Source organism: Macrotis lagotis, chromosome 1, assembly GCF_037893015.1.
Source record: "Macrotis lagotis isolate mMagLag1 chromosome 1, bilby.v1.9.chrom.fasta, whole genome shotgun sequence".
Taxonomy (NCBI): domain Eukaryota; kingdom Metazoa; phylum Chordata; class Mammalia; order Peramelemorphia; family Peramelidae; genus Macrotis; species Macrotis lagotis.
In genome coordinates, this window is record NC_133658.1 from 499,098,610 (window position 1) to 499,123,218 (window position 24,609).

The following is a 24,609-nucleotide window of genomic DNA, read 5'->3' on the forward strand; positions in this document are numbered from 1 at the left end:
TATGGTCTGTTTGTATTTTCCTAGTGTCAAACCAGTCCTGATTCATCTGACCTAATTATAAATTATATGTATATTTAATACAGAAGTTTTTTATAACTTCACAACATGTTATTCAATTTTTTGCCTCAATACTCATTAAAGATATTGGTTCATATTTTATTGGTTCATATTTCCTTGGTTCAGTTTTCTTCCTCTGTTTTATCTCTCTTTACTTAGATCATCAATGCTGTAGTTACATAATAAAAGAAATTTGTTAGGATCCTTTCTTTTCCCATTTTTTACAAATTATTAAAATATTTATAATATGAAATTGTTGTTTGAATGTTTCATGGTTCACTTATAAATTGTTGAATCCTGGTTGTTAGTATTTTTTTGGACCATTGGGAATTTATTTATGATTTGTCCAATTTCTTTCTCTGAGACTGGATTATCTAAAATCCCTATTTCTTGTCTTTTTCCTTCTTTCATTTTCAGAGTTTATATATATATATTAATATATATAAATATATGTATATTTATATATAATTTATATATTTTTGTACTTAGTCTTTTTTAATTGCTTCTCTAATTGTTTTTAAATTTTCACACCCAAATCAACCCATTCTTTCTCTTTTTTGATGATAAAAATGTTTAAAGATGGAAATTTTCCCCCATGAGACTTTTTTGACTGTATTATTGTCAATATTCTTTCCATTTTCTTTGATAAAACTGTTTGTTATTTCTATCAAACTGAACATTAGCTTTGCTGACCAAGAACAACAACTTTTTGTACTTATCCAGGAAAGATGATTTCTGAGCCCTGGCAACTAGCCCATGTTTTCCTTCCTATGCAAAAAAAGAAATGATAGTTTTGTCTTACAAAATTCCCAAGTGATTTTTAATACCAGTAGAATTTCTCATAACTTATAGGGCTTTCATCTCTATTCTCCTCCCACCTTATTCCAGGCAAGTCACCTCCTGCCATCAAGATACTCATTCTAACAGAGGAATTAAGTGACTCAAGCTCACACAACTAGTTAATGGCTGAGCCAAGATGAATAGAGGTATCCAATCCACTGTGCATCCAAATATATCCTACAGAATATCACCTTCTTCCACCTCTAGCCTTTCATTTAAGAAGGTAAGGACTCTCTCAGTACTCTGCAAAATCCTAAGAGCTTTGTTAATTGTCATACTAACTGCCTATGGAAATCCCCATTACAGAAATAATGGCAACAAGATAATATTTAACCTATTTTCCTTCCTTCTCCTATTCCCCATCCCCCCACATTTCTGCATTTTTATTAGGACTCCTGAGGCACCAGAATAGAAATAGCTCCAGTTTCCCAGAAGAAGCTATATTCCCAAGAGGGCTTAGAAGTGACAGCTGCAGGTGACCACAGGTAATCAACTGGCTCTAAGTCACCGTAAGTACCAGCAAACATGGCCAGCACTGCAGTCCAGCTCTTGGGCTTCTCCCTCAGCTTCTTGGGGATGGTTGGGACCTTGATAACCACCATCTTGCCTCACTGGAGAAGAACAGCTCATGTAGGCACCAACATTTTAACAGCTGTGTCTTATTTAAAGGGACTTTGGATGGAGTGTGTTTGGCACAGCACTGGCATCTATCAATGCCAGATCTACCGGTCTCTGTTGGCTCTGCCCCGGGATCTGCAGGCAGCTCGTGCCTTGATGGTCATCTCCTGCCTGCTCTCTGTCATGGCATCCACTTGTGCTGTCATTGGCATGAAGTGTACTAAATGTGCTAAAGACACCTCTGCCAAGAACATTTTTGCTGTCTCTGGGGGAGTCCTCTTTATCTTGGCAGGTCTACTATGCATGATAGCTGTCTCCTGGACAACCAATGATGTGGTAGAAAATTTCTACAACCCACTGCTACCAAGTAGCATGAAGTATGAGCTTGGGCAAGCCCTGTACCTGGGCTTTATTTCATCATCACTGTCCCTTATTGGTGGAACTCTACTCTGCATGTCATGCCAGGAGGATGAGCTGTACTCTAATTACCAGACACAGTCCCGAATGGCGACAACAGCACCTCCATACCATCCTCCCACTGCTTATAAGGACAATCGTGTCCCCTCAGTGGCATCAGCTTCCCACAATGGTTACAGACTGAATGACTACGTGTGAGTTCCTAGAGATTTTCCAGGAGATTTTCTGCTGCTTAGCTGTGTCTTTTTCTATGAGACATCCAAGTTCCAAAACATTTGATTATGGAACATTCTTAATACAAAACTTATGACTGTACATTTTTTGAATGTGAGGAAAAAATGGGAATATGCTTTGAAAATAGGGAAGGAAAAACCAGGGGGTGGGGGGAAATCTGTAACTTACCAAAGAACACAAAACTTCTGATATATATATATATATATACATATATATGGATATACACATATATATATACACATATATGTATATATATTTAATGTAGGTATTTATTTTGGAAATTCAATAATATATATAATAAAACACTTGGAAATTTGACTCATCCAGCTCAGTTTCTAAAAAGCTTCTTAGTTTTAGTTGGATTTTTTTTTAAGTACGGTATTAAATGTTATTTTTATTAGATTGGCTAAACCAGTGGGTGAATTTATAAATTGATAACTTTTTGTCTTAAAGATTTCTAAATAGATATAGAATTACTCATCTGCATATTTATCGAGAAAAAGAGGAACTGTCACTGGATAATGAATTTATGGATACTAATGCAGAATCCTTCCTTCCTGCCTGCCTTCTTGCCTTCCTTCCTTCCTTCCTTCCTTCCTTCCTTCCTTCCTTCTTCCTTCCTTCCTTCCTTCTTCCTTCCTTCCTTCATTCCTTCCTTTCTTTTCTCATTCTTCTTGAGCTAGTGATACTGCTTTCATCTTCTGACACATCTTCTGGATCATATGTTGAACATTTGTTTGAGTTTCTCTCATAAGCCTAAAAGAAATATTTAAATCAAACTGATTCCATACAGTTATGTTCTGATTTTTTAAACAGGTTATTTTTTGGTTGTTGTGAACCTATGATTTCATTATCATTTCATAGAAAATTATCAGGAAAATTACAGTAGGAAACTTCCTCTAACAATGCAGATGGGTAACTATTTTGCAGCTTTCTGCCTTAGAGAGTTGCCTGAGGGATTGAGAAATTATGAAATTGCCCAGTTATATAGCCAGGGTATCATAGTAGAACTTGAGCTCAGGTTTTCCTAAATCCCTGATCAGCTTTTTACTGTGCCTCCAATGACTTTGTTTACTTTTTTAAAATAATAAAACTTTGATGCTGTATAACTAAAATCACATAAGTGAGATTTATTTCAGTGCTTTAAAACACTAACCATATTAATTTAATTGGAAGTCATTCCCATATAATTCAATGTGCTATTTTCATTCTTTTGATAATAGTGACTCTTCTTTCCACATTTGCTTTGTCAACACCTCTCTGCATGAAGCTCTAAATATGGGAAAAAAAAAGATGATCAAGGTGAACAAGGATCAGGTGATCATTCAATAACTATTTATTAAAAGTATACCCTACCAGTGTGGATAAGACCAGGATTTTCCCGCTTCCAAAAATAGGAAATAATTTTCTCTAAAAAAAATAATAAGGGGCGGCTAGGTGGCATAGTGGATAAAGCACCAGCTTTGGAGTCAGGAGTATCTGGGTTCAAATCTGGTCTCAGATATTTAATAATTACCTAGCTGTGTGGCCTTGGGCAAGCCACTTAACCCCATTTGCCTTGCAAAAACCTAATTAATAATAATAATAATAATAATAATAATAATAATAATGATAATAAAGTTGTCCTTGAGACTTAAGTGGTCCCTGCCTCCCTTAATACAACTTCTTAGTCTCCTAAAATGTGTAATAAAGTCTCACTTTAATTTGGTAGATTTCTGAAGACCACTTGAATTATCATATTAACTAGACACATTTTCCTATGGAAATAAAGGAGTGGGGTAGGTCATACCTAGAGAAGCTTCTTAGTTCTGTATTTTATTAAATGTGTACAACTTCTCTTATTTTCTCTCTCTGCTGTGTTAAGGCAAAGTAAATCTTTTTTTTTAATTGTTCAATACTTGTAAGTATCTAATTTCATCATAACATTAACTAACGAGGTGTTAGGATCAGGCCTGCTATTTGGGGTAATACTGCTTTCCATTTGGGGTAGTTGGGATAAGATGAAATCGCTTTATGCCTCATAATATGGTTGAACTGGAGGAAGAGTCCTACCAGAATGACTTCAAACTTAAGGCTCTTCAATCACACAATCATCCAGGTGTGGCCAATTGGTGACATGTGAACAGGAGACTGGGACACTGTAGCTTGGGCAAATACTGCTATCAGGGCAAAAAGGAATTCTAGGAATGGTGAAGGGGGAGTCACTGAGCAATATTCTCTACCAGCTGGTAGAGAGTTATGACACCCTCTCCTGGAAGGAACTTTGGGTGTGACTTTTAAAACATAAGGTTGATAAGAAAGCAATTGATAAATAACCCATAAGAGTCAGCATTAGGGCTTTCAAGGTAGCCTCACCCAAGTTTGTTACCATTTAAAGTTCCTATCTAATTGGGATCCTTCGGGGGAGAATATAGAGGATGCACAATGAGAGGAAATCTTCATTAAGGGTTCAGAATCTGAGCAGGCCCTTTCAGCACCTGGAGGCTTATTACATTTTTTTAGGGTCAAAGAGAAACTTTTAGAGTCACTAACCATCCCAAATACTTTACGCCATATATATATTGTGTCCCCAAAGGGGAGAAAGAGACTTCTTCTCTTTTGATGGAGGTGAATGAAGCTGAAGTACTTCATTCTAACAGTTCTCCTTACAACCACACCATGTTATATGGAAGGAAGATAGATGGCATCTGGAAACTTAAAAGGGACTACAAGGATCTAAATAAAGTCATCATGCCCATCACTCCAATTATTCCTGATCTCATCACTATTGTAGACCAAGTAGCCCAAGTAAATAAAATAAAGTTATTCTGATAGGGCTCCTCTTTCAATTCAAACATTTCGTGAGGCATGAAGTAGGTGGTATTGGAAAGAGATGAAATAGCTTCATGCCTCACATTATGGTTGAACTGGAAGAAGAGCCCTATAAGAATGATTTCAGATTTAAGGCCCTCCAATCACACAATCATCCAATGCTTTTTTCTCTTACCAATGCTTAATCAGGAGCAGTTTGCCATATCATTCTACTCCTCAAGGGCTACTTGAACTCTTCCCTCCCAGTTTAGGTGTCTAACTTCCTTGAAAACGTGTCTATGACAATTCAATGCCACCATGTGAATTTAGTCTCCAGGAAGACTTACCTGTTAAGAATGAATTGATTTTTTATTAGTTTGAGCTGACCCTCTCTGGTCCCACCTTATTCCTTCTCTAATGCAGAGCTGCCTTGACCACAAGGTCACTGACCCCTCAGAAGACACCATATACCCTGTACCTCAGATTCCCCTCAAATGGTAGACTTCCTTTCATCTGGGATGATTCAGACTACCCCTTCCCAGAAAGGGCTCCTCATCTTTCCCAGAAAGCCTCCCAGTTTCCTTCAAGTCCCATCTAAATTCCCACCTTCTACAGCAAGTCTTGCCTGATTCCCCCTTAATTCCTTCTCTCAATTGATTATTTCCATTTATCTTGTAAAGAGCTTGTTTTTAAGAGTTACTTGTCTCTCTCAATCCACCCTTTCACACCCACACACCCACATCCCCATACCCCCCCACACACACATGCACACACTGAATTCAATGAAAGCAAGGACTCTCTTTTGCTTTTCCTTGTATCTTCAATACTTAGCGGATGGTCTGCTACAAAATAGACACGGAAATAAATGCTTATTCATTGACTCACTGACAAACCTCAGAGGAATATTTGATAGGAGGTGTCTCGCTTTATATTATCATAAAGGAAGCAAAACTTTCATTATATAACTATGGTGGAGGGATATGTATTTAATTGGAAGAAAGAGGATCCTGTATCTGACTTGGTGGTAATTTTGAGTCCCTAGAACAGGATGAGAGATAATTCTTATTTAGCATTTTGAAAGAAGGGAGTGGACTCTTCCCTATGGCTTTCTAAAGTGACAAAAGTTTTTCATCATCCTTATATGGCTCTAAGGGAGGGGAAATTTTGGTGGGTAACACAGAGAACACTTATGTGAGTGGCACTTATATCCTTAGTCTGTTTGTATGCAAGAGGCTTCTGATCACTTGGGCACTTTATTCCTGATGACCCTGATGCAGTATAAAGAATGTGTTACTGTGGCAGAGGTGTCGTCATCCATGCCGTGGCCCTGATAGTCTTGGTGCTGCACTGATTTGCTGGCTCGTTGTTGCCAGCTTCCATCAGAAGACCCATTGTGAACTGCAAAGATGTGACATTTACCCATGGACTGGCTCATTGAGATGTTAGACTTGGACCTTGCTAGGGAAGCAGAAGGGAGAGCAATAGAAAAAGACAAGAAAGAAGTGACTCAGTGGGCAGAGCATCAGCCCTGGAGTCAGGAGAATCTGAGTTCAAATTCGGCCTCAGATACTGACTGTGTGACCCTGAGCAAGAAACTTGATCTCAATTGCCACCAAAAAAAGGAAAGAAAAAGTCAAGATTTCTGGCTTTTTGCTCTCTATACTTTTTTCCTTCTTTGTGATGATTCTAGGTATGTGTGGGTGCAGGTAGAAGAGCAGGAGGGAGTAATAGGGGTTTACTTTTTTTTTCTTTTTCTCTTAATATTGCTTGTGCTAAGATTTTGTTATGTAAAAATATGAAAAAATTTAAATTATGGAAGATCTTTTAGAATGAGGTTGAGAAATTGCAGCCTAAAATGTAAATATAATTAATTATAATTAACACAATTATCAAATACAATTTTAAAATGTAAAATTCATTCTTAGTTTATATACCATGCAAAAACAGGCAGTAGACTAGATGTGGCCCTCGAGTCATAGTTTGATGACCCCTGTTCTAGAAGATGTTTAGAATCTTGCCAGCAGTTTTCTCATTTCTTTCCCCTTAAAGTCAATAAAGCTGCCTTGGGATATATATATGACCCTCTTGACACAGTTTCTTTGCCACTTAAGTACTTGAAATTCCCCCCCCCCCCCCCCGACTTGGTACATTACAGAAAACTATGTGAACTATGTAAATCTCTTGTTCTGCTCACCAGAAATACAGAGATGGGGGATTGGGGGAAAGAATCATACTCAGAGAAGCCAAGCAGAACTGTATCCTTATTGTATTGATGGTGACCTCTTATATATTTTGAAATCTGGTACTACTAAAGTCACTTTCCTTCACATTTTTTTTCATTGATTCCCTTGATGGTCTTAACTTTTTGTTCTTCAGATAAATTTTGTTATTTTTTTCTAGTCTGACTGATATGACCCTGGATAAGTAAATTAATTTAGGTAGAATTACCATTTTTTATATTTGCTCAGCCCACATATGAGCAATTAGTATTTCTATCATTGTTTAGATTTATCTATGTTTGTGTGACAAGTGTTTTGTAATTATGGATTTGTATTTTATATTGCCTCGAGTTATTTTAAATAGAAATTTTCCTTCTATCTCTTCCCAATGAATTTTGTTGCAACTTACTAGAAATGTACATGGGTTTCCTTTTATATTCTGCAACTTTGCTTAAGTTGTTAATTGTTTTAATTAGTTTTTTAGTTGATTCTCTAGAATTCTCTAAGAATACCACCATATTATCTGTAAAGAGTGATAATTTTGTTTCCTCATTGCCTATTCTTTCTCCTTCAGTTTCTTTCTTGACTAGCGTTTTTAGTACAATATTATAATAGTGGTGATAATGAACAACATTGTTTCACTCCTTGTCTTATTGTGAAGGCATCCAGTTTGTCTCCCTCTGATAAATACTTCTTATCATTTTAAGGAAAATTCCATTTATTACAGGTCAGTTAGGTGGTATAATAGAGTGCTAAGTCTGGAGTCTGGAAGATGAGTCTTCCTGTTTGTCTTAGTTCCTCATCTGTAAAATTGATGCAGCACACAGGATGACTTGTATGGGACTTAAAGGTCATGTCCTTTGGAACAGGAAAGACTAATGTGGAGAATGCCACTCATGTGCGATGAATACTGTCTCAGCCATTACTTGGAGGGCCTCCCCAGTGGCATATGTATTGGAGAATACCTGGAACCAGGTGCTAAACCACTCCCCAGGAGCCAACCTTGTCCAAATCACTATGGAAATGCATTTAAGTAAGGCTTCCCAAAAGAGACAGCCCTTTTTCTTTCTTTCCTCTCTTCTCTGAAGGATGGCCACTTGCTCTCTCTAAGCTAGAACCACGTGCTCCTGAGAGGCCACTGGAGAACTATGGCCCCTGCTGGGGACTCACTCAAGTTTATCTGCCCAGTCAGGTCTTCTGGATGCTTTCCGTTTACTTTTTCCCTCAAGCACCTTTCACCTTGCCTAGATCTCCGTTATTCAGACTGTCTTCAAACTGCTTGCTGGCTTCCTGTCTCTCCAAGAAAAAAGTTTTAATCTGTGAATTTTGCAAGCTCATGAAATAAAAATCTTGTGCTGTCTTCCTCCAGGGCCAGTGTAAGTTTTTCACTTTCAACAGCTCTCATCTTTAAGAAGTTGACACAAATTTCTCCCACAACAAAATGAGCTGAAGAATGAAATGGCAAACCACTTCAGTATCCTTGCCAAGAAAAACCTCAAATGGGGTCATGAAGAGTTGGACACAACTGAAACTACTGAGCATATATACTCTTTCTTCCTCAAAATTTTATTTTTGGAAGAAGTCAGGAAGTAATTTAAAATATTTAAAATCTGGGCGGCTAGGTGGTGCAGTGGATAGAGCACTGGCCCTGGAGTCAGAAGTACCTGAGTTCAAAGGTGACCTCAGACACTTAACAATTACCTAGTTCTGTGGCCTTGGGCAAGTCACTTAATCCCATTTGCCTTGCAAAAAAAAATATTTAAGATCTCAGTATCTGGTCTTTGTCTTCTTTTCCTATCCCTTCACCCATTAAATTTTGTTTTTTAATTAAAGGTTGGGGATTATGTAGAAAATTGTTTGAAGGAATTTTTTTTTAGGTTTTTGTAAGCAAATGGGGTTAAATGACTTGCCCAAGGCCACATAGTTAGGTAATCATTATGTATCTGAGTCCGGATTTGAACTCAGGTACTCCTGACTCCAGGGCCAGTACTCTTTCCACTGTGCCATCTAGCTGCCCCTGAAGGAATTTTTAAAAAGTGAATTTAAAAGAATTTTTAAAATAATAACTATAAACAGTGCAAATTTATAAAGGTTCTATTTGTAATAAAATCTAAGTTCATCATCACATTTAATAGGGTTTTCTGCTTTAATTTCTACTCTCTTTGTCTTGTAATGGTTAGGGATAAAAGAGCCTTGACTGGTAAATAGGGATATTATGGAATTTTTTATTTGGGACATCATTTTATTATTTGGGACTCAGGCCAACTCCTCTTGTAAATTTTAATTAACTGCAAGTCTGCTTTAATATTAACCTCACCTGAGCAAAACCTGTCCCATGGAATGTAAATATTTACTTAGATCTTTGGATAAGAAGCCAGAAGAAGAATCTCAGCTATCCTTGATGCCTAAGTAACATGAAAATCCTCCTTCTCAATTAGCCTTTTTTTGAATCCTCTAAATGTAGTTTAATCTATAAACTGACTTAATTTACCAAAATTATGATTCTGCTTATGTTTATTCAACTCTTATGGTATTGAAGGAAGCATAGATCTATGAATGTCTTCTCTTAAACTTTTATTGCCTTAGAGCAATGGTCAAGATTGCAATATGTTTAATATATATATATATATATATATATATATATATATATATATATATATATTTCTGTGTCCATCTGATCTAATTTTGCCTCTCGTCAGAATTTTCATAGTTGTTCAGGTTTCCTCTGAATCTATATTTGAGCACAATAATAAAACCTAGGTTTTTATGTCTATAACTTCTGTGTTGTGATGAGTATATATTGGCTGCTGTACCCACCACATGAAATCAGAGAAAAGACATTTCTCCTATAACAGACCTCATATAGGTGACGCCATTCATTCCCAGTTCTTTCTCTGAGGATTAGTCTCTTTAGTCAGCAACTTCAATCACACCTTTTTAAGAGAAGTTTTCTTTTAAAAGCTATGAAAGAAGAACAAAAGAAATGAACATGAAGTGCTTGAGAATGTTATGATGGAAAGCCTGCTCCATCTCATTTCCAAATCTTCCCACAATTAAGACTGCTGACTCCTTTGCCAAAAGAAATCTGGGTCCATATTTTCCCTGCTTTTGGAATCACTTTTTTTGTTTCTCTCAAGCCCCCTGCTGGGAGAGTCCCAGCAATGACACAGAGAATGTCTGTCTCCCACTGACAGATAAATCTAATAGTATTCATTCTCATACTTCTCTTCCCCCTTAGTCATTTAGTCTCTAAGGACATAAACAAATCAAAAATACATTACATGATTATGGTTTTTTAAATATTTTCCTCTAAAAACAGTTAACAAGCTTTAGCCCAGAATTTCCACTACTAGCTATATATGGCCAAAAACGTCATTGATGAAAAAAAGGGGGTGGGGGGGTCCATATGAAATTAATTTATCAAGGCTTAAGCAAAATAGGTTCATAAAGATGGAAGAAGTAGGACTATGAGAATAGGGGAATAATATTTTTAGAATTGTGTTTTAGGCATATTAGGTTTGAGAAGAAAGGGACAGAGAATCAACAGTTTAATCTGAGTGGTTTATCCTGCCCTGATCAACCAGCCCTGAGCATAATAAACAGGAATCCATTCAAAGTAAAGCCAAGCTTTTACTGAACTGCCCATATCAACATAGAGGTCCATATTCAATAAAGCAGTGTTCTCCAAAGTGGGAGCTGTGTCCCACCCCTAAGGATCATGATGTGATACTAAGGGATATATGATCAAACAATCCAAGAGTGGAAAAGGAGTAACACCTTCCCTTCCCTAAACTAGCTCATGTGTGGGATAAAAATCCACTTATAAAAATATAGAGACTGCTCTGAGCAAAAAAAAAAAGTTTATTTTGGCTTTTCTCTAGAAAAGGGCACACTCCAAGTCTTACAAAGGTAGTGAAGATTAAGGAGCTGCCCCAAATTGACAGTCAAGCAAGATTACATGACCTAATGAGATCTCCTCCTTCTCCCTATCTGCCCACTCTATCAACTCATTGGTTAGTCTTCAGAGTTACATTCTACTTGTGAAAATCTACCCCAGCAACAAAGAAAAGAATGAAAAGTTTTCATAAGGTTTTTTTACCTCACCCTCCAGATGGTGAGAATAACCTTCAGGATTATAACTATACTATTGAAGTAATGTAACTTGTCTAGGAACAGTCTACTTATCATCAAATGAGAGGAGTCTTATGAGCTTCGTTGGAATGTAAGGGTTTTCTCATGGGAACAGTCTACTGTTATCCCAATTAAGATAGTTTTATCATCAAATAGGTAACTAAAAATGCAAGATCTCTCTGGAAATAGTTCACTGTTTCCTCCCAACAGAATCAGGAGGGTGCCTGGCTTGGAATGCAAAGTCTCTCTTCCTCTAATAGTCTAATAGTCTGTCTTTGTTTTAATGATTTTTAACCCTGAGAGGACTTCACTAGGAGTATTAACTCTTAAGAGGGGCTATTCCACTCACTAAGCACAGGATTATCTTCAAAGAATCATACCTATCCTTATCCCCCAACACTTCCACACTATGCCACCTCCATTCTTTGTTCAAGCTCCCAAACTCCCCACTTTTGATAGAGGCATAAACTTTTCTGGACAATGACAACCTAACTATTATGTAGTTACCACTGGTAAAATTCATAATCCATACTCCATATTCATACTCTTACCCCCATCACCTCCAGCTGAGCCAATCAGAAAACAGTGTCAAGTGAGTAAGGACCCCTTACCCTTTTCATTTTGAGTGGGCAAGAGTGAGTTGAACAGAATGAGCAGGATGTCTTCTTCTAAGATCAAATTTCAGTATCTTTCCATCCAAATCCACTCCCCCCCCCTTACAAATTTCAATTTACACTGCCATCTTTTCAGTCACCTAAATTCACAACCTTGGTATCATTTTCAAATGCCCTGTCACTTCCCATATCCCAATCAGTTTCTCAGTTTTGTCATTTCTATATCTACAATCTCTCTCCTTTCTATTCCTTTCTCTCTCTATTCATACAACACCTACCCTACTTCAGGTCCTCCTTATCTCTTATTTGAACCATCGTACTATAGCCTCCTAATTGGTTTCTCCTCCCTCCTCAAGTATCTCCTCTCTCTCCAACCCATCCTCTGTACAACTACCAAAGTAATTTTCATAAAATATTATTTATACAATATTGTATAAGTAAGTCAATAGATTAACTGGGAATGCATGCTCAATTTTTTTCTTTTTACATGATCAAAAAAAGTTGGAAATCACTGTAATAGAATAAAAGCTAGAATTCCTCATTGGCCTCAGGATTTTTAGGAACAGAAAAGCCCCCTGAACAGCCTCACTGTACTGTATTCATCATGAAGTAATAACCAGACTAGAAGGACATTGTTAGGTGATTAAACAGTTTGTTATAACTATCCTTAGGGTCAGAATGGTGGCAATCAAGGAGATCCTCCAGAAGCACATGCTATACAAAGGTGTGAAAAAAAGCTATGGCAAGGGTCCGGGGGAGTTTGTACCAATCAGGGTTGACCATATCAAGGAAGGGGAGAAACTCAAAAGACAAGAGAGCAGATGAGAGCAGATGGCCCCTGGCCTTGAGGAACACATGTGAAGTACAAAGTTGGACATGGGAGACCTCCTTGGAGAGGCAGGCAAGCATCAAAAGGATTTATTGAGCTTACTATGAGCCAGGGACAATACTAAGTTCTGGAAATACAAATACAAGTAATAAGAAAGACAGTCTCTGCCTTCATGAAGCTTCCATTCAAATGAGAAAGATAGCATATTGGAAACTGAAAAGATCGGGGGGAGCATATCTGGGCTGGTCAACCTCCTTAGATTTTGTTAAATTAAATTAAATTAAATTCTGGGACTACCCTTCCACCCTCCAATCAGAAGGAGGAGCTTCAGGGGCAGAGAGTGTAGCTTCCAGTGCTAAAGTGATCTTCCAAATTACACCCAAAGGACAACAAAAATGTGCATACCCTTTGATCCATCTGTGTCTCTACCCTGAAGAGATTGTGAAAAAGGGTAAAAACATCACTTATACAAAAATATTCATAGCAACCCTGTTTGCGGTGGCAAAGAATTGGAAATTAAGCGAATGTCCTTCAATTGGGGAATGGCTTAACAAACTGTGGTATATGTATGTGATGGAACACTATTGTTCTATTAAAACCAGAAAGGATGGGAATTCAGGGAAGCCTGGAAGGATTTGCGTGAACTAATGCTAAGCGAGATGAGCAGAACCAGAAGAACACTGTACACCCTAACAGCAACATGGGGATGATGATCAACCTTAATGGACTTGCTCATTCCATCAGTGCAACAATCAGGCACAATTTTGGGGTATCTGCTATAGAGAATACTATCTGTATCCAGAAAAAGAATTGTGGAGTTTGAACCAAGACCAAAGACTATTACCTTTAATTTTAAAAAAAGTTATCTTATTATGTAATTTTGCTATCTCTTATACTTTATTTTTCTTCTTTAAGGATATGATTTCTCTTTCATCACATTCAACTTAGATCAATGTATACCACAGAAGCAATATAAAGACTAACAAACTGCCTTCTGTGGGAGGGGAGAAGCAAGATTAGGGGAAAAATTGTAAAATTCTAAATAAATAAAATCTTTCTTATAAAAATAAAGTGATCATCTGCGATTGAGAGGTTTCTGAGCATCAATGGAAGAGCATCCCTTCACCAGGACTGGATTTAAAATGAGAGGCTCTTCTTGATTTCCAAACCTGCTTTTTGCTACTTGTGTGACCTTGGATCTCCAGAAGACTTTACTTTTTGGACTCAGATTTCTTCTGTGTAAAGTGAAGGAGACAGAACTGACCTCTAAGGCCAATAAGCTAAGAATTTGGCAAAGTCTATACTTGCCTGTCCTCCATATAACTCTGTAAACAGTGGTGGTTTGAGATATTGTGACACCCTTAAATACTGCACTACTTTTCTTGCAATGATTTTATTCAAACTAAAGAATTATACTGGAAAACGTTTGGAAAAATATAATTTAAAATGGTAAATGGACTTATTGAAACTATTTGTGTCATTTGAAATATTTTCATTTACGTGTTAAAATGTATGTTTCCTAAAATATATCACGGGGGACAAAGATATTAAATATTTCTGCCTATACTTCCCTTCCTCCTACTCCTAGCTCTAACCAACAAATCCTACTCTGAACCCTCATCATTCAACTCCTTCTTCTACCCTGGAACAAGGGCACTAGAGAATGACCCAGGCTAACTTGCTTTGAATTTACTAATCTTGAGGCCCTAAGCATGTGCCTACTAAATCTACTGGTTAATCCAACATTGTCTGGGAACACCAGCCAGTTGCTATAGGAATTTTCATTATGTAGCACAATGATCTCACTCACAGTATACACTGGCTGCAAAGAGGTTTGGGTCAGTGGATAAGCCACTTCTCAGACTCTTTGTGCCAGATCAACATCTTCTCACCCCCACCCCTCATGGCAAAGAAAATTCCAGGTAATATTCGGAGTAAAGGTATAACTATTCAGAGCTTCATTCAAAATTCTACACTTTACAATGGTTCCACCACAGGATTCTTTTGAATGGTAAGTGTCAAAAGACTGTTGACACATAAAAATTCTATTTATATGCAACATTCCATGAATGTATTTAATGTATTGTTAAAGTGAATCTCTTTATAAATACAGATCTCAGGTCCCTACAAGAAAGTGGTGTGGGGTATCCTATTATCCTGCTTTGGTCCCAAAATTATTGAATTTAGCTGGAGATTTAAAAAAATGGGGTAAGTCTACCTTTTCCTTAGAGTATCTGAACTTTTATTCACCAAGTCCACCATTAAAATGATTGTATCAGGGACATTTTCCTTTCAGATTCAAAATAGTTAATCTTCTTGGATCAAATCAATGATAGTTTGGAAGAGAAGGACATATTGATAATGCCTTATCTAAGTAATTAATATGTGTTTCTTGAATTTAATATTTTGAAGTGGAATCTACTGACAATGATTGTCATAGTAATTTTTGTGATTTTTATCTAATCGTTACTGCCAAAAATTTCTTTAATGGGAGACAAAGTTTGGGGGTGTTGTTTTAATTAATATTTAGGGATGATAAAACAAAAATAGTCTAGGGGAACTAATATGCAAACTTATACTTTTTCTGAGAGTCAGCTTTGATAAGTAGCTGAGGGCAGAGGAGAGTATAGTGGAGTTGGGGAAATAAGCACTGAGATAAAAATAACGTCCTTTACAATAGTATTGGAAATGAGCATAAACTTCACAGAGACAACTCTTCCCGTCAGTTGATAACCATCTATTAAGCACTCTGTAGACCAGGTGAGGCTTAATCCCTGCCTTCAACAACTTCCAGTTCTAATGGGTGAGACAACATGAAAATATCTATATTTTTTATACCATAGAAATGGAAGGTAATTTCAGAGGAGGGGCATTAGTGGTGGACAGGATGGAAAAGGAAACTACAGAAGCAGAAATCATAAAAAGAGGCCAAGGAAAACAGGAGAGAGAAGTGATAAGGGAGAGTATTCTAAGCATGAAGGACAATCAGTGAAAAGGAACAGAATCCAGAGATGGAATAGTATCATGTACACAGAACAGCATGACAGCCAGTGTGACTGATTAGTAAAAGATGAGAAGGTAGTGTGGGTCCAGGTTATAAAGGGTTTTCAATGCCAAACAGCACAATCTCTATTTGATCCTGGAGGTAATAGGGAATCCCTGGAGTTCTACTAAGTACAAAGGTAATATGGTCAGATCTTCAATTGCATCAGTTGCAAAAATTCATATTAAACTGTTAACAATAGTATAAGTGGGGCAGCTAGGTGGCGCAGTGGATAGAGCACTGGCCTTGGAGTCAGGAAAACCCGGGTTCAAATCCGGTCTCAGACACTTAATAATTACTTAGCTGTGTGTCCTTGGGCAAGCCACTTAACCCCATTGCCTTGCAAAAAAGAAAACTAAAAAAAACCCAATAGTACACGTATAACCTATATTAGATTACCTGCTATCCTAGGATAAAGAGAGGGAAGGGGAAGAGAGAGAAAAAGTTTCAAAAATGAATCTTGAAAATGATCTCTACATATAATTGGCAAAATAAAAAAATAAACACATTAAAAAATAAAACTATTCATGTTAAAATTATGAAGTTAGGATCATCACTTTAAAATTTGAGAAAGTCTAGGGGTAAAAGATGTACAGTAATAGATTATTTATTATGTCCATCCTATCTGTATTTGGACCGGAACACCACAACAACAATTTATCAAAGGCAAGGTTGTTTCTGTTTCTCTAGACCACATCGGTTGAGGAACTGAGAGTCTCCTTTCTGCCTACTCCAAAACCATCTTTGGTGTGACCACTCCATGACCGTTATTGATCACGTCCAGGATGGCAATGCTTTTCCTATCTTAGTCCAGTTCCTGTTTCTTTGCTTGCATTTCAGGCTCAGTGGATGGCTTGCCAATGCATGTCAGGTTCATTCAATATCTCTCACACTTTCTGTGTGAGAAAAGAACACATTGACAGAATAATCCCCCTCTTCACTTAGCCTTTGCATTTGAGCTGCCTCCTTTTCTCCCCACCCCAAGCAGTACAAATATTAAACAACAAACTCAGAATTGTGCATGAGGGCCACAGTCTTAGAGGATTAAGAAACTCAGAAGCATTCACTTTGGAGACAATGGCTATAGAAGCAATTCTATAAGATAAAAGCTGAGACAGATGGAGATGGATAAAATTCTTAACAAAATAAGACCACAGAAGATCACTTCATCAACAAACTTTTACTGAGATGTAGAGTCTGGTATCTGAATTGAGACTATAGTATTGCCAGCGGGGTGAGGGTGTACCACATAAAAGACAGAAATAGCACAGAAGCTGGTTTGGGCTTGGTGAGTAAAAGGCTCCAATCTTCCCCTCTCTAAGTCATATTCTGATGGCCAACAATGGTGAAAATCTGGGTGTGTTCAAACATGGAGCTGAAGTCATTTCCAAGGTCCAAGGTGAGCTGGAAACACCTGATACTTTCTTGCCCAATCTTTGTCCACTATCAATAGTTAAGAATAATAACATCATAATATTTTAAGAATTTCTCAACAACAACTAAGAGGTAGGTGTCAGAAGGATTATAATCTTCATTTCACAAATAAGGAAACTGAAGTTGGAGACATTAACTAACTTGCCTATAATCACTTAGCTAGTAAGTTTTCCAAACTCTGTACCACATTAGAGATGTCTTCAAACTGTCTTTATTATCTTCAAAAACAAGACATAATTGTAAAAATGAGATCTTCTTCACTTTATAATTACCTAGCTGTGTGGCCTTGGGCAAGCCATTTAACCCCATTGCCTTGCAAAAAAAAAAAAAATAAATAAAAAAAATATATATATATACAACAATGGAATGCTTCTGTCTGTTTTGATGACTATTAAAATGCATAACCACCCTGAAAAAGGTAACATTTTATGCTGAAAAAAGTCTTCTATAGTTTTATACAAATGATCTGAAAAGATCTGAAAACTGAAGAGTTTCTGGAGGTAGTGACTATTGCTTGTGTTTAGGATGGGAGAGATTACAATATAGAATTTGAAGAAACAAAATTTACCTTTTTTTCCATTTTTCAAGGACCAGACCTGAATGCACAATACCATCATATATTTGGATTGAACTAATTCTTCACTGTGTGAGAATAATTTTGATACCTTTAGACAATTTGATCAATATCTATTCAACTCATGGTCATTTAGTAGGTATCAGTGATTGCATTAATAAATTATATAGAATAGGATTGTTTAACTAAGTTATTATAGTTAATGCTGTTAAAGAGTTATGATTAATTTATCTGCTATGTACTGATGATTAAAAATGATAAAATTTATATAATGAAGATTTATATCTTGTTATTTGGGTCTCTATTAACCAATGTAAGGAGGAGGGATAGAGACTTGCTACACTATCCTTCTCCCCTCCAGGGATGTTGTTTTTGTTTGCTGCAAACCAGAAAACCACAGCTTCCTCATTCTTTTGCATCTGATGGGTAACAACCAAGTGGAAAACTCCAGAATCTGTCACTGTCTAAACATTTGTAAGATATATAGAAAGCTTAATGAATAAATGGTGGTGATTGATTGATTGATGGACAACTCCCTTGACCAAATACAGAGTTCCTTCCTTTGACCAAATATGAGAGTTATTTCCTTTAGCCATACATGGAGTTCACTTCCTCCACTTAACCAATCATGTGGACTAACCAAAAGATTGTAGTGCCTCAATCTATTTTTGGCATCTTTTCAATAGTTTTTTAAATCCAGCCCCAGAGTAAAGGGATCCATGACTCCATAGATGAGTCTTGGATTCAGTTTCTTATTGTCTACCAGTTTCCCAAATAAATTGGAATTGCTTAGAATGCCTTAAAGTCCTTTTGTTCTACATTGGATTGAATTGCCAGGCTTGGGGGGGGGGGGGTCACAACTGATTCACTGATACTTCTTTACTGGAAATATCTCCACACATCTACATCCTAATCCCAGAATAATTTTTAAGCTTTTTTCAGTAACTTGCTACTGCTCTTTATGGAGTTTTGAAAACGAATACACCTAGAGCAGTATTGTGGAGTTTGTACAAGGTAAGTCTATCAGAAAAATGGCAAAATACATATAGCATTGCAAATCTGTTTTGAATTATATACAGGAAACATAGCAATAATAAGAAGTAAAAGAAAATTCACAATTTAAAAGGTTGTCTCCAACTTTAAACAATGGCTATTAGCTTTAAACATAGAATAGAAAGATATTTATTAATAATTTTCACCCAAAATAGTTTCTAGGTTTGTGGATTTCTGGTTTCTGATCTGAAGGGTGAGAGGGTGATTTCTAGTTTATCCTGACTTTAATCTCTGTGGAGAAAGACTCACCAGGAACTATGTAAGGACTAAGGTTTCCCTCTGAGAAGGGAGGCTTGATTTTCTTTTTTCTTTTCTTTATTTTTTTTAGAATGATAAAGGCCTTTTACATGCAGCAAGATTGGTGATAACATGAGAATTCTGAATAATAATGCTTGACTATTAAATTGTCTCCCCATGTATTTGGAAGGAAGAAAGAATGCTAATTTCTGGATGTGATTATGAATTGTACTACAAACAATTTTCCTGAGATTCCTTTGTAACAAGACACTGGGGAAGACACCAGAAAAGGATAATACTTGAACCTCCCCATGTTACTGGAGAACTAGCCAAGATTTGGGATAACAGACTTTGTCAATGGCAGTTTAGTTGATTTATGGAAGAAAGTTAATGATAATTTGGGAGAAGATGATAAAAAGAAAGTCCCACATTTCTCAATCCCAATTAATATAGCTAAAAAGAGCTTTATGATCAGATACTTTTATCAGGTAAGAATGTCTACTCAACTGAGAAATCAATCAACCAATGACCTAAAAACTGATATGAATAAAACCCAGACACTTCTTTTGATCCAATCAATTAATCAAAGGTTAAAAAAAACTAGTCTTTGATCAACTGTTTGGAGTGAAGTACTTTTAAGACATTGGATGAAATCAGGAAATGTATTGGGATTAGTTGAAAAAATGAGATTACACCAATCAGCCTTAATGTACTCGTTCATTCTATCAGTGCAACAATCAGGCACAATTTTGGGGTATCTGCCATAGAGAATACTATCTGTGTCCAGAGAAAGAATTGTGGAGTTTGAACAAAGACCAAAGACTATTACCTTTAACTTTTTAAAAAAAAAGTTATCTTATTATGTAATTTTGCTATTTCTTATATTTTATTTTTCTTCCTTAAGGATATGATTTCTCTTTCATCACATTCAATTTAGATCAATGTATACCATGGAAACAATGTAAAGACTAACAAACTGCCTTCTGTGGGGGGGAGGGGAGGGAAGCAAGATTAGGGGAAAAATTGTAAAATTCAAAATAAATATTTTTTTAAAAAGTGAGATATACCTCTGGAACTATATATCAGAAAAGGGATGCAAATAAGAAAAGACATTTAAACCTCAGGATTGATTTAACGAGTGAGACCCTAGTGCCTTAAACCCTCCTGGTTGAGAAGAGAGCCCAGAGTCACCATCCTTCCCCATATCCTTCCATACTTTTGGAAAGCATGAATCAGAGATGGATCCAGTCAGGAGTTGGGAGAGAACAAATTCAACCCTGAAGATGACTATTACAGAAGGCCTAAAGTGCAACAAGGAATCTACAAAGGTACTCATGGAGCCAAATAAGGAAGCTTCAAGAAGATTCCAAGAAAGAAAATAATCCAAAGCAGAGAATTATCCCTTTACCACATGTGCTCTCTAAATTTAGACTCACTTTCCTAATGGACCTCATGAAGTGTAATTGTGGGAAAGTATATCCCAGATTTGGGAAGATTGTTCAATTGGTTTTACAGTTGGCATAAATCAACTGTTCTCCCTATACCATCTTGATAATTATCCTTTTATAAAAACTAATTCAATCTATTGTTGTTCAGTTGTTTTCAATAATATCCAACTCTTTGTGGGTTTTTGTTGTTGGCTTGTTTTGTTTTGTTTTGTTTTGGCAAAGATACTGAAATGGTTTGTCATTTCCTTCTCTGACTCATTTTACACAGACGTAGAAACTGATGCAAACAGGGTTAAAGGATTTGCTCAGAGTCATACAACCATTAAGTAACTGAGGTCAAATTTGAACCCACAAAAATGAGTCTTCCTGACTTCAAGCTTGGCAGTTGATCCACCTGGCTGCCCAAATTCAATCTGACTGTCTGACAATTAATAGGGAACATATTGAGAGTGGAAGAAACTGACAGAAAAAGAGGAAAAAAAGGAAATGAATTCCATACAAAACAAAGCATCTGACTGTGCAGGATGTGCAGGGGTATTTTAAAAAAGGATAGGACTCTCAAAAGATAATCTTTTAAAGAAATACAATACTGTAGGAAATAAAAGAAAAACTGTGTACAACTTTTAAATACAGATTTAAACAGTTAATTGAGCAAATCAGAGTAAAAACCACTTGAAACTGAGTCAAATAGGATTAAATTTCATGATTTCAACAACAAAAAAAGTTTACAAGCAACCAGGAGAGACTTTCAAATATGAAGGAATGTCAGTTCAAATTTCTGCAGAGAAATTGGAAAAGTGAATAGAATGACATTATAAAAAGCAAAGGAACTCAGCATCTCACAATAACATAAACTGAAAATCTAATCTTAAAAATATAGAATTTCAATAAAAATACAGAATTTCCAATTGGATAATTTTACTTTTTGATGAGTTGATTTTTTCCATTGGACCAATTTTACTTACGTAAGTATTCTTTTCTTTAATTTTTCATAATTCTCCTGCATGACTCATTTCTTTTTACCATTTTTCTTTCAAATCCTTTTTGAGCTCTTCCAAGAGGTCTTTTTGGATTTAAGACCAATTCAAAAAAGCTCTTTGAGGCTTCATATATCACTGCTTTCCTTTTCTGTGATGGCATTTTTATCATCCCTATCAAAATAATAGTTTTTTTATGGTTAGAGTCTTTTTTTTTTTTTGGCTCATTTTAATAGTTGAATTCTGCTCCAGGGGCAAAAGGGGCATAGTCCAAGCTTTTTGTTCTGGGGTCAGATGATTTGGCCCCTGGCTTACCATGTGCCTATATGGTGTTTCAGGTGCTAGCAGTTTCTTCCCTGCCTTAGGGTAGCCCAACCCAGCCCTGCCTGTTGCACCAGCATTCCTGAGACTTGAACTTTGTCTCTGAGGTGGACTTGGGACTCCCACTGCCGACCTGGCTAGCTGAGCCCAGATCTGAGTTATACTAAGAGCCTCCTGATAGCTTTCCAGTTTGCCTGGGCTTGTCTATAATCTCTTTTTACTCACTTGGGAAAGACCTTAACTGAAGTTCCTTCACAGTATCTTGAATTAAGAACTTGTTTCACTGTTTTTTTTTTTTGTGGGTTCTATTGCTTTACGATCTGCTTAGAGGCTTCACTTAAAGTTATTTCAGGAAAAACTCTTAAGAGCTTCCTAGTTCTGTGTCTAAAAGTCCCCTCATGTGTTTTTAAAACATAACATAGGGGCAGCTAGGTGGCACAGTGGATAGAGTACCCAGCCCTGGAGTCAGAAGGTCCTGAGTTCAAATGCAGCCTCAGATACTAATTACCTAGCTGTGTGACCTTGGGCAAGTCACTTGACCCCATTGCCTTGCCAAAAAAACCTAAAACATAGCATAAATTTTTCTTCCAGACAATAATATCAGTCCATTTGGATCCATTTCTACACCAATTTGCATTCAAAAATAGGTAAATTATGTAGCCCATTCATTTAGTTAACTTGCTTTCAAAGATTAATGATGTCACTTTCATTTTCCCATGCTCATTTGGAGCTCATGAGGCTCCAGGTCAAAATTTTAGTATGGCATACTCAATGTTATGCTGGAACATTTATTTCTATAGTTTCTATTTGGTAAATGTTTTAGCTTGATAGAATATTGTCTATCTGAAATTGCTAATAGGCACTTCTCCAAAAAAAGTTTCACATAATCTTATTTAATTAAAAAAATCCTTCCTCAAACCTTTCTTTCTAAAACTGCAAACACTTCATTTCACATTACTCTCTATCTACACTGCTTGTACAAAGGGATTCCACATGTCTTTTAAGTTTCTACCTATTCTCCTTTTATTTCTACTTGCTTAAATTTTCTTTTTTTTTTTTTTGTTATATGATACCAATTACTAAACTTTTATTTCTGGAATGTCAAAGCAACTTTGATACTAATTTACTTTTTTTCCTTTTGCCTGGCGAGGCAATGGGATTAAGTGACTTACCCAAAATCATAAACCAGTATGTATCAAATGTCTGAGGTTGAATTTGAACTTAGCTCCTCCTTACTCCACAGCAGGTACTCTATCCACTGCATCATATAGCTGCCCCCTACTAATTTATTTAAACAAATTCTATTGAATCATTTCAAACTAACTTCAGTTCTGCTTATTCTTTAGTAGGTGAAATCAGCTTCAAGCAGAAAAATATATCTATCACCCTCTAGAAAGGGTAGAACACTTAATCTTAGTTGCAAACGTCCAAAAATCTAAGATATTTCAGCAATTACAAAAACCTTTAAACCATAATTTGGAAATTTAAAGATAATTACATTTCAGGTACAATTTTTAGATTCTAATTAATTTATAATGCCATTAAAATTTAAAAACCAGGAGAATCATGTATTCCCTTTATTGTCTTTATCCTTGTAATTTCCAATATGGCCAAGGTTATAGAAGCGGAGAAAAAAAGAATCTAGAAGTCTTACTCCTTTCTCCTACTGAAAGTCTAATCAGCAGGTCAGAGAGAATATATCCCTGTTTTATGTTTGTTTTAGGTATGATACTTCATTAATCTTTCCCATCCTTCTAAGCTTCCTTTCTGTGATATTTTGTAGTAGTTTTTATAGGTAATTGAGTGTTCCCCTTCAAAGTTTTCCAAAGTAAACAAGACTTTCTGTGCTTACTAGAGAATTTCAGAAGTGCCTCACTGCCTGACAAATAAAAGTTTACCTCAATAACCTAATAACATCCTAAGTGAAAAAAATGTAGACTTTAAGTCCACGTTCACCTGTATCTTCAGGCAGCTTGTTCCCAGTCAGTCACAGACCAGGTATCTCAGGAGAGCTAAGGAGAAAAACAGGAAGAAAAAGAAAAAGAGAAAAGAAAAACACCTACCAAAGAATCACCCACTGATTTTTAACTTCATTTTTAGTTTTAGAAGCTGATTACCAAGCCCTTGAGTGATCAAGTGAAGGAGATTCCTTTTTGGTCTATTAGGGCAACCTGAACTAATTTTAACTCTGAATCCTTCCCTAGGTTAAGCCAAGCACAGCCTTAATTTTCTGAATACCTGGAATCAGGGTGTGGACTGAGTCTAATTTGAACCTAATAAGATCCACCAGGTTCTTGTCATGTTCAATCTGAAACCATGTTAATTAGGTCACACCAATGCTCAGTCCTAAAATCACAGTGATTTATACAGCAAACCTTTAGGTTTAACTTGAGGTGATCACCAATCTTTGGACATCATATTGTTGTTCATAAGTATAAATCTCAAAATCTGAAATAGTTTTAGAAAGAAATTTATTAAGTCATATGGAGGAAGAGAAAAAGCTGCAAAAGATTTGAGGCTCCCTCTTGTTGCTGTGTAAGATTTATATTATACAGCATTTGACTAAGGTACCCACATACAAACCATGCATTCAGAATTAATCAATTTTGCTAAGAAAGCAAACTGAAAGCAAGATAGACTGAGAGAATATCAGAAAATATGAACAATCAATAAAATTTAGACAAAATCAAAGAAAAGGAAACAATACTACAAAACCTGGTTGTTGAGGACCCCCCCCCCCAAATGTTTTGAGTGGATTCAAGGCATGAGTAAA

General features: G+C 36.4%; 1 protein-coding gene and 1 long non-coding RNA gene across 4 annotated transcripts in view; one reads left to right on the top strand and one right to left on the bottom strand.

Moving 5' to 3' along the window:
* LOC141506827 (uncharacterized) overlaps positions 1-22,351 on the bottom strand; it is a 222,542-nt gene extending 200,191 nt beyond the window's left edge. For 2 of the 3 annotated variants that reach the window (XR_012473979.1, XR_012473978.1), the window contains exons 1-2: positions 21,504-22,351; positions 10,033-10,136 (exon numbers count right to left, since the gene is read on the bottom strand). This is a non-coding gene — a long non-coding RNA (uncharacterized LOC141506827). The remainder of the gene's footprint in view (positions 1-10,032; positions 10,137-21,503) is intronic. The other variant, XR_012473980.1, reaches the window with a different exon arrangement.
* On the top strand, positions 1,285-2,205 carry CLDN14 (claudin 14). Its single transcript, XM_074232283.1, has one exon. It carries the CDS (start codon positions 1,423-1,425, stop codon positions 2,128-2,130), a length of 708 nt encoding a protein of 235 aa, XP_074088384.1. The 5' UTR covers positions 1,285-1,422; the 3' UTR covers positions 2,131-2,205.
* Positions 22,352-24,609: the final 2,258 nt, after the last annotated feature.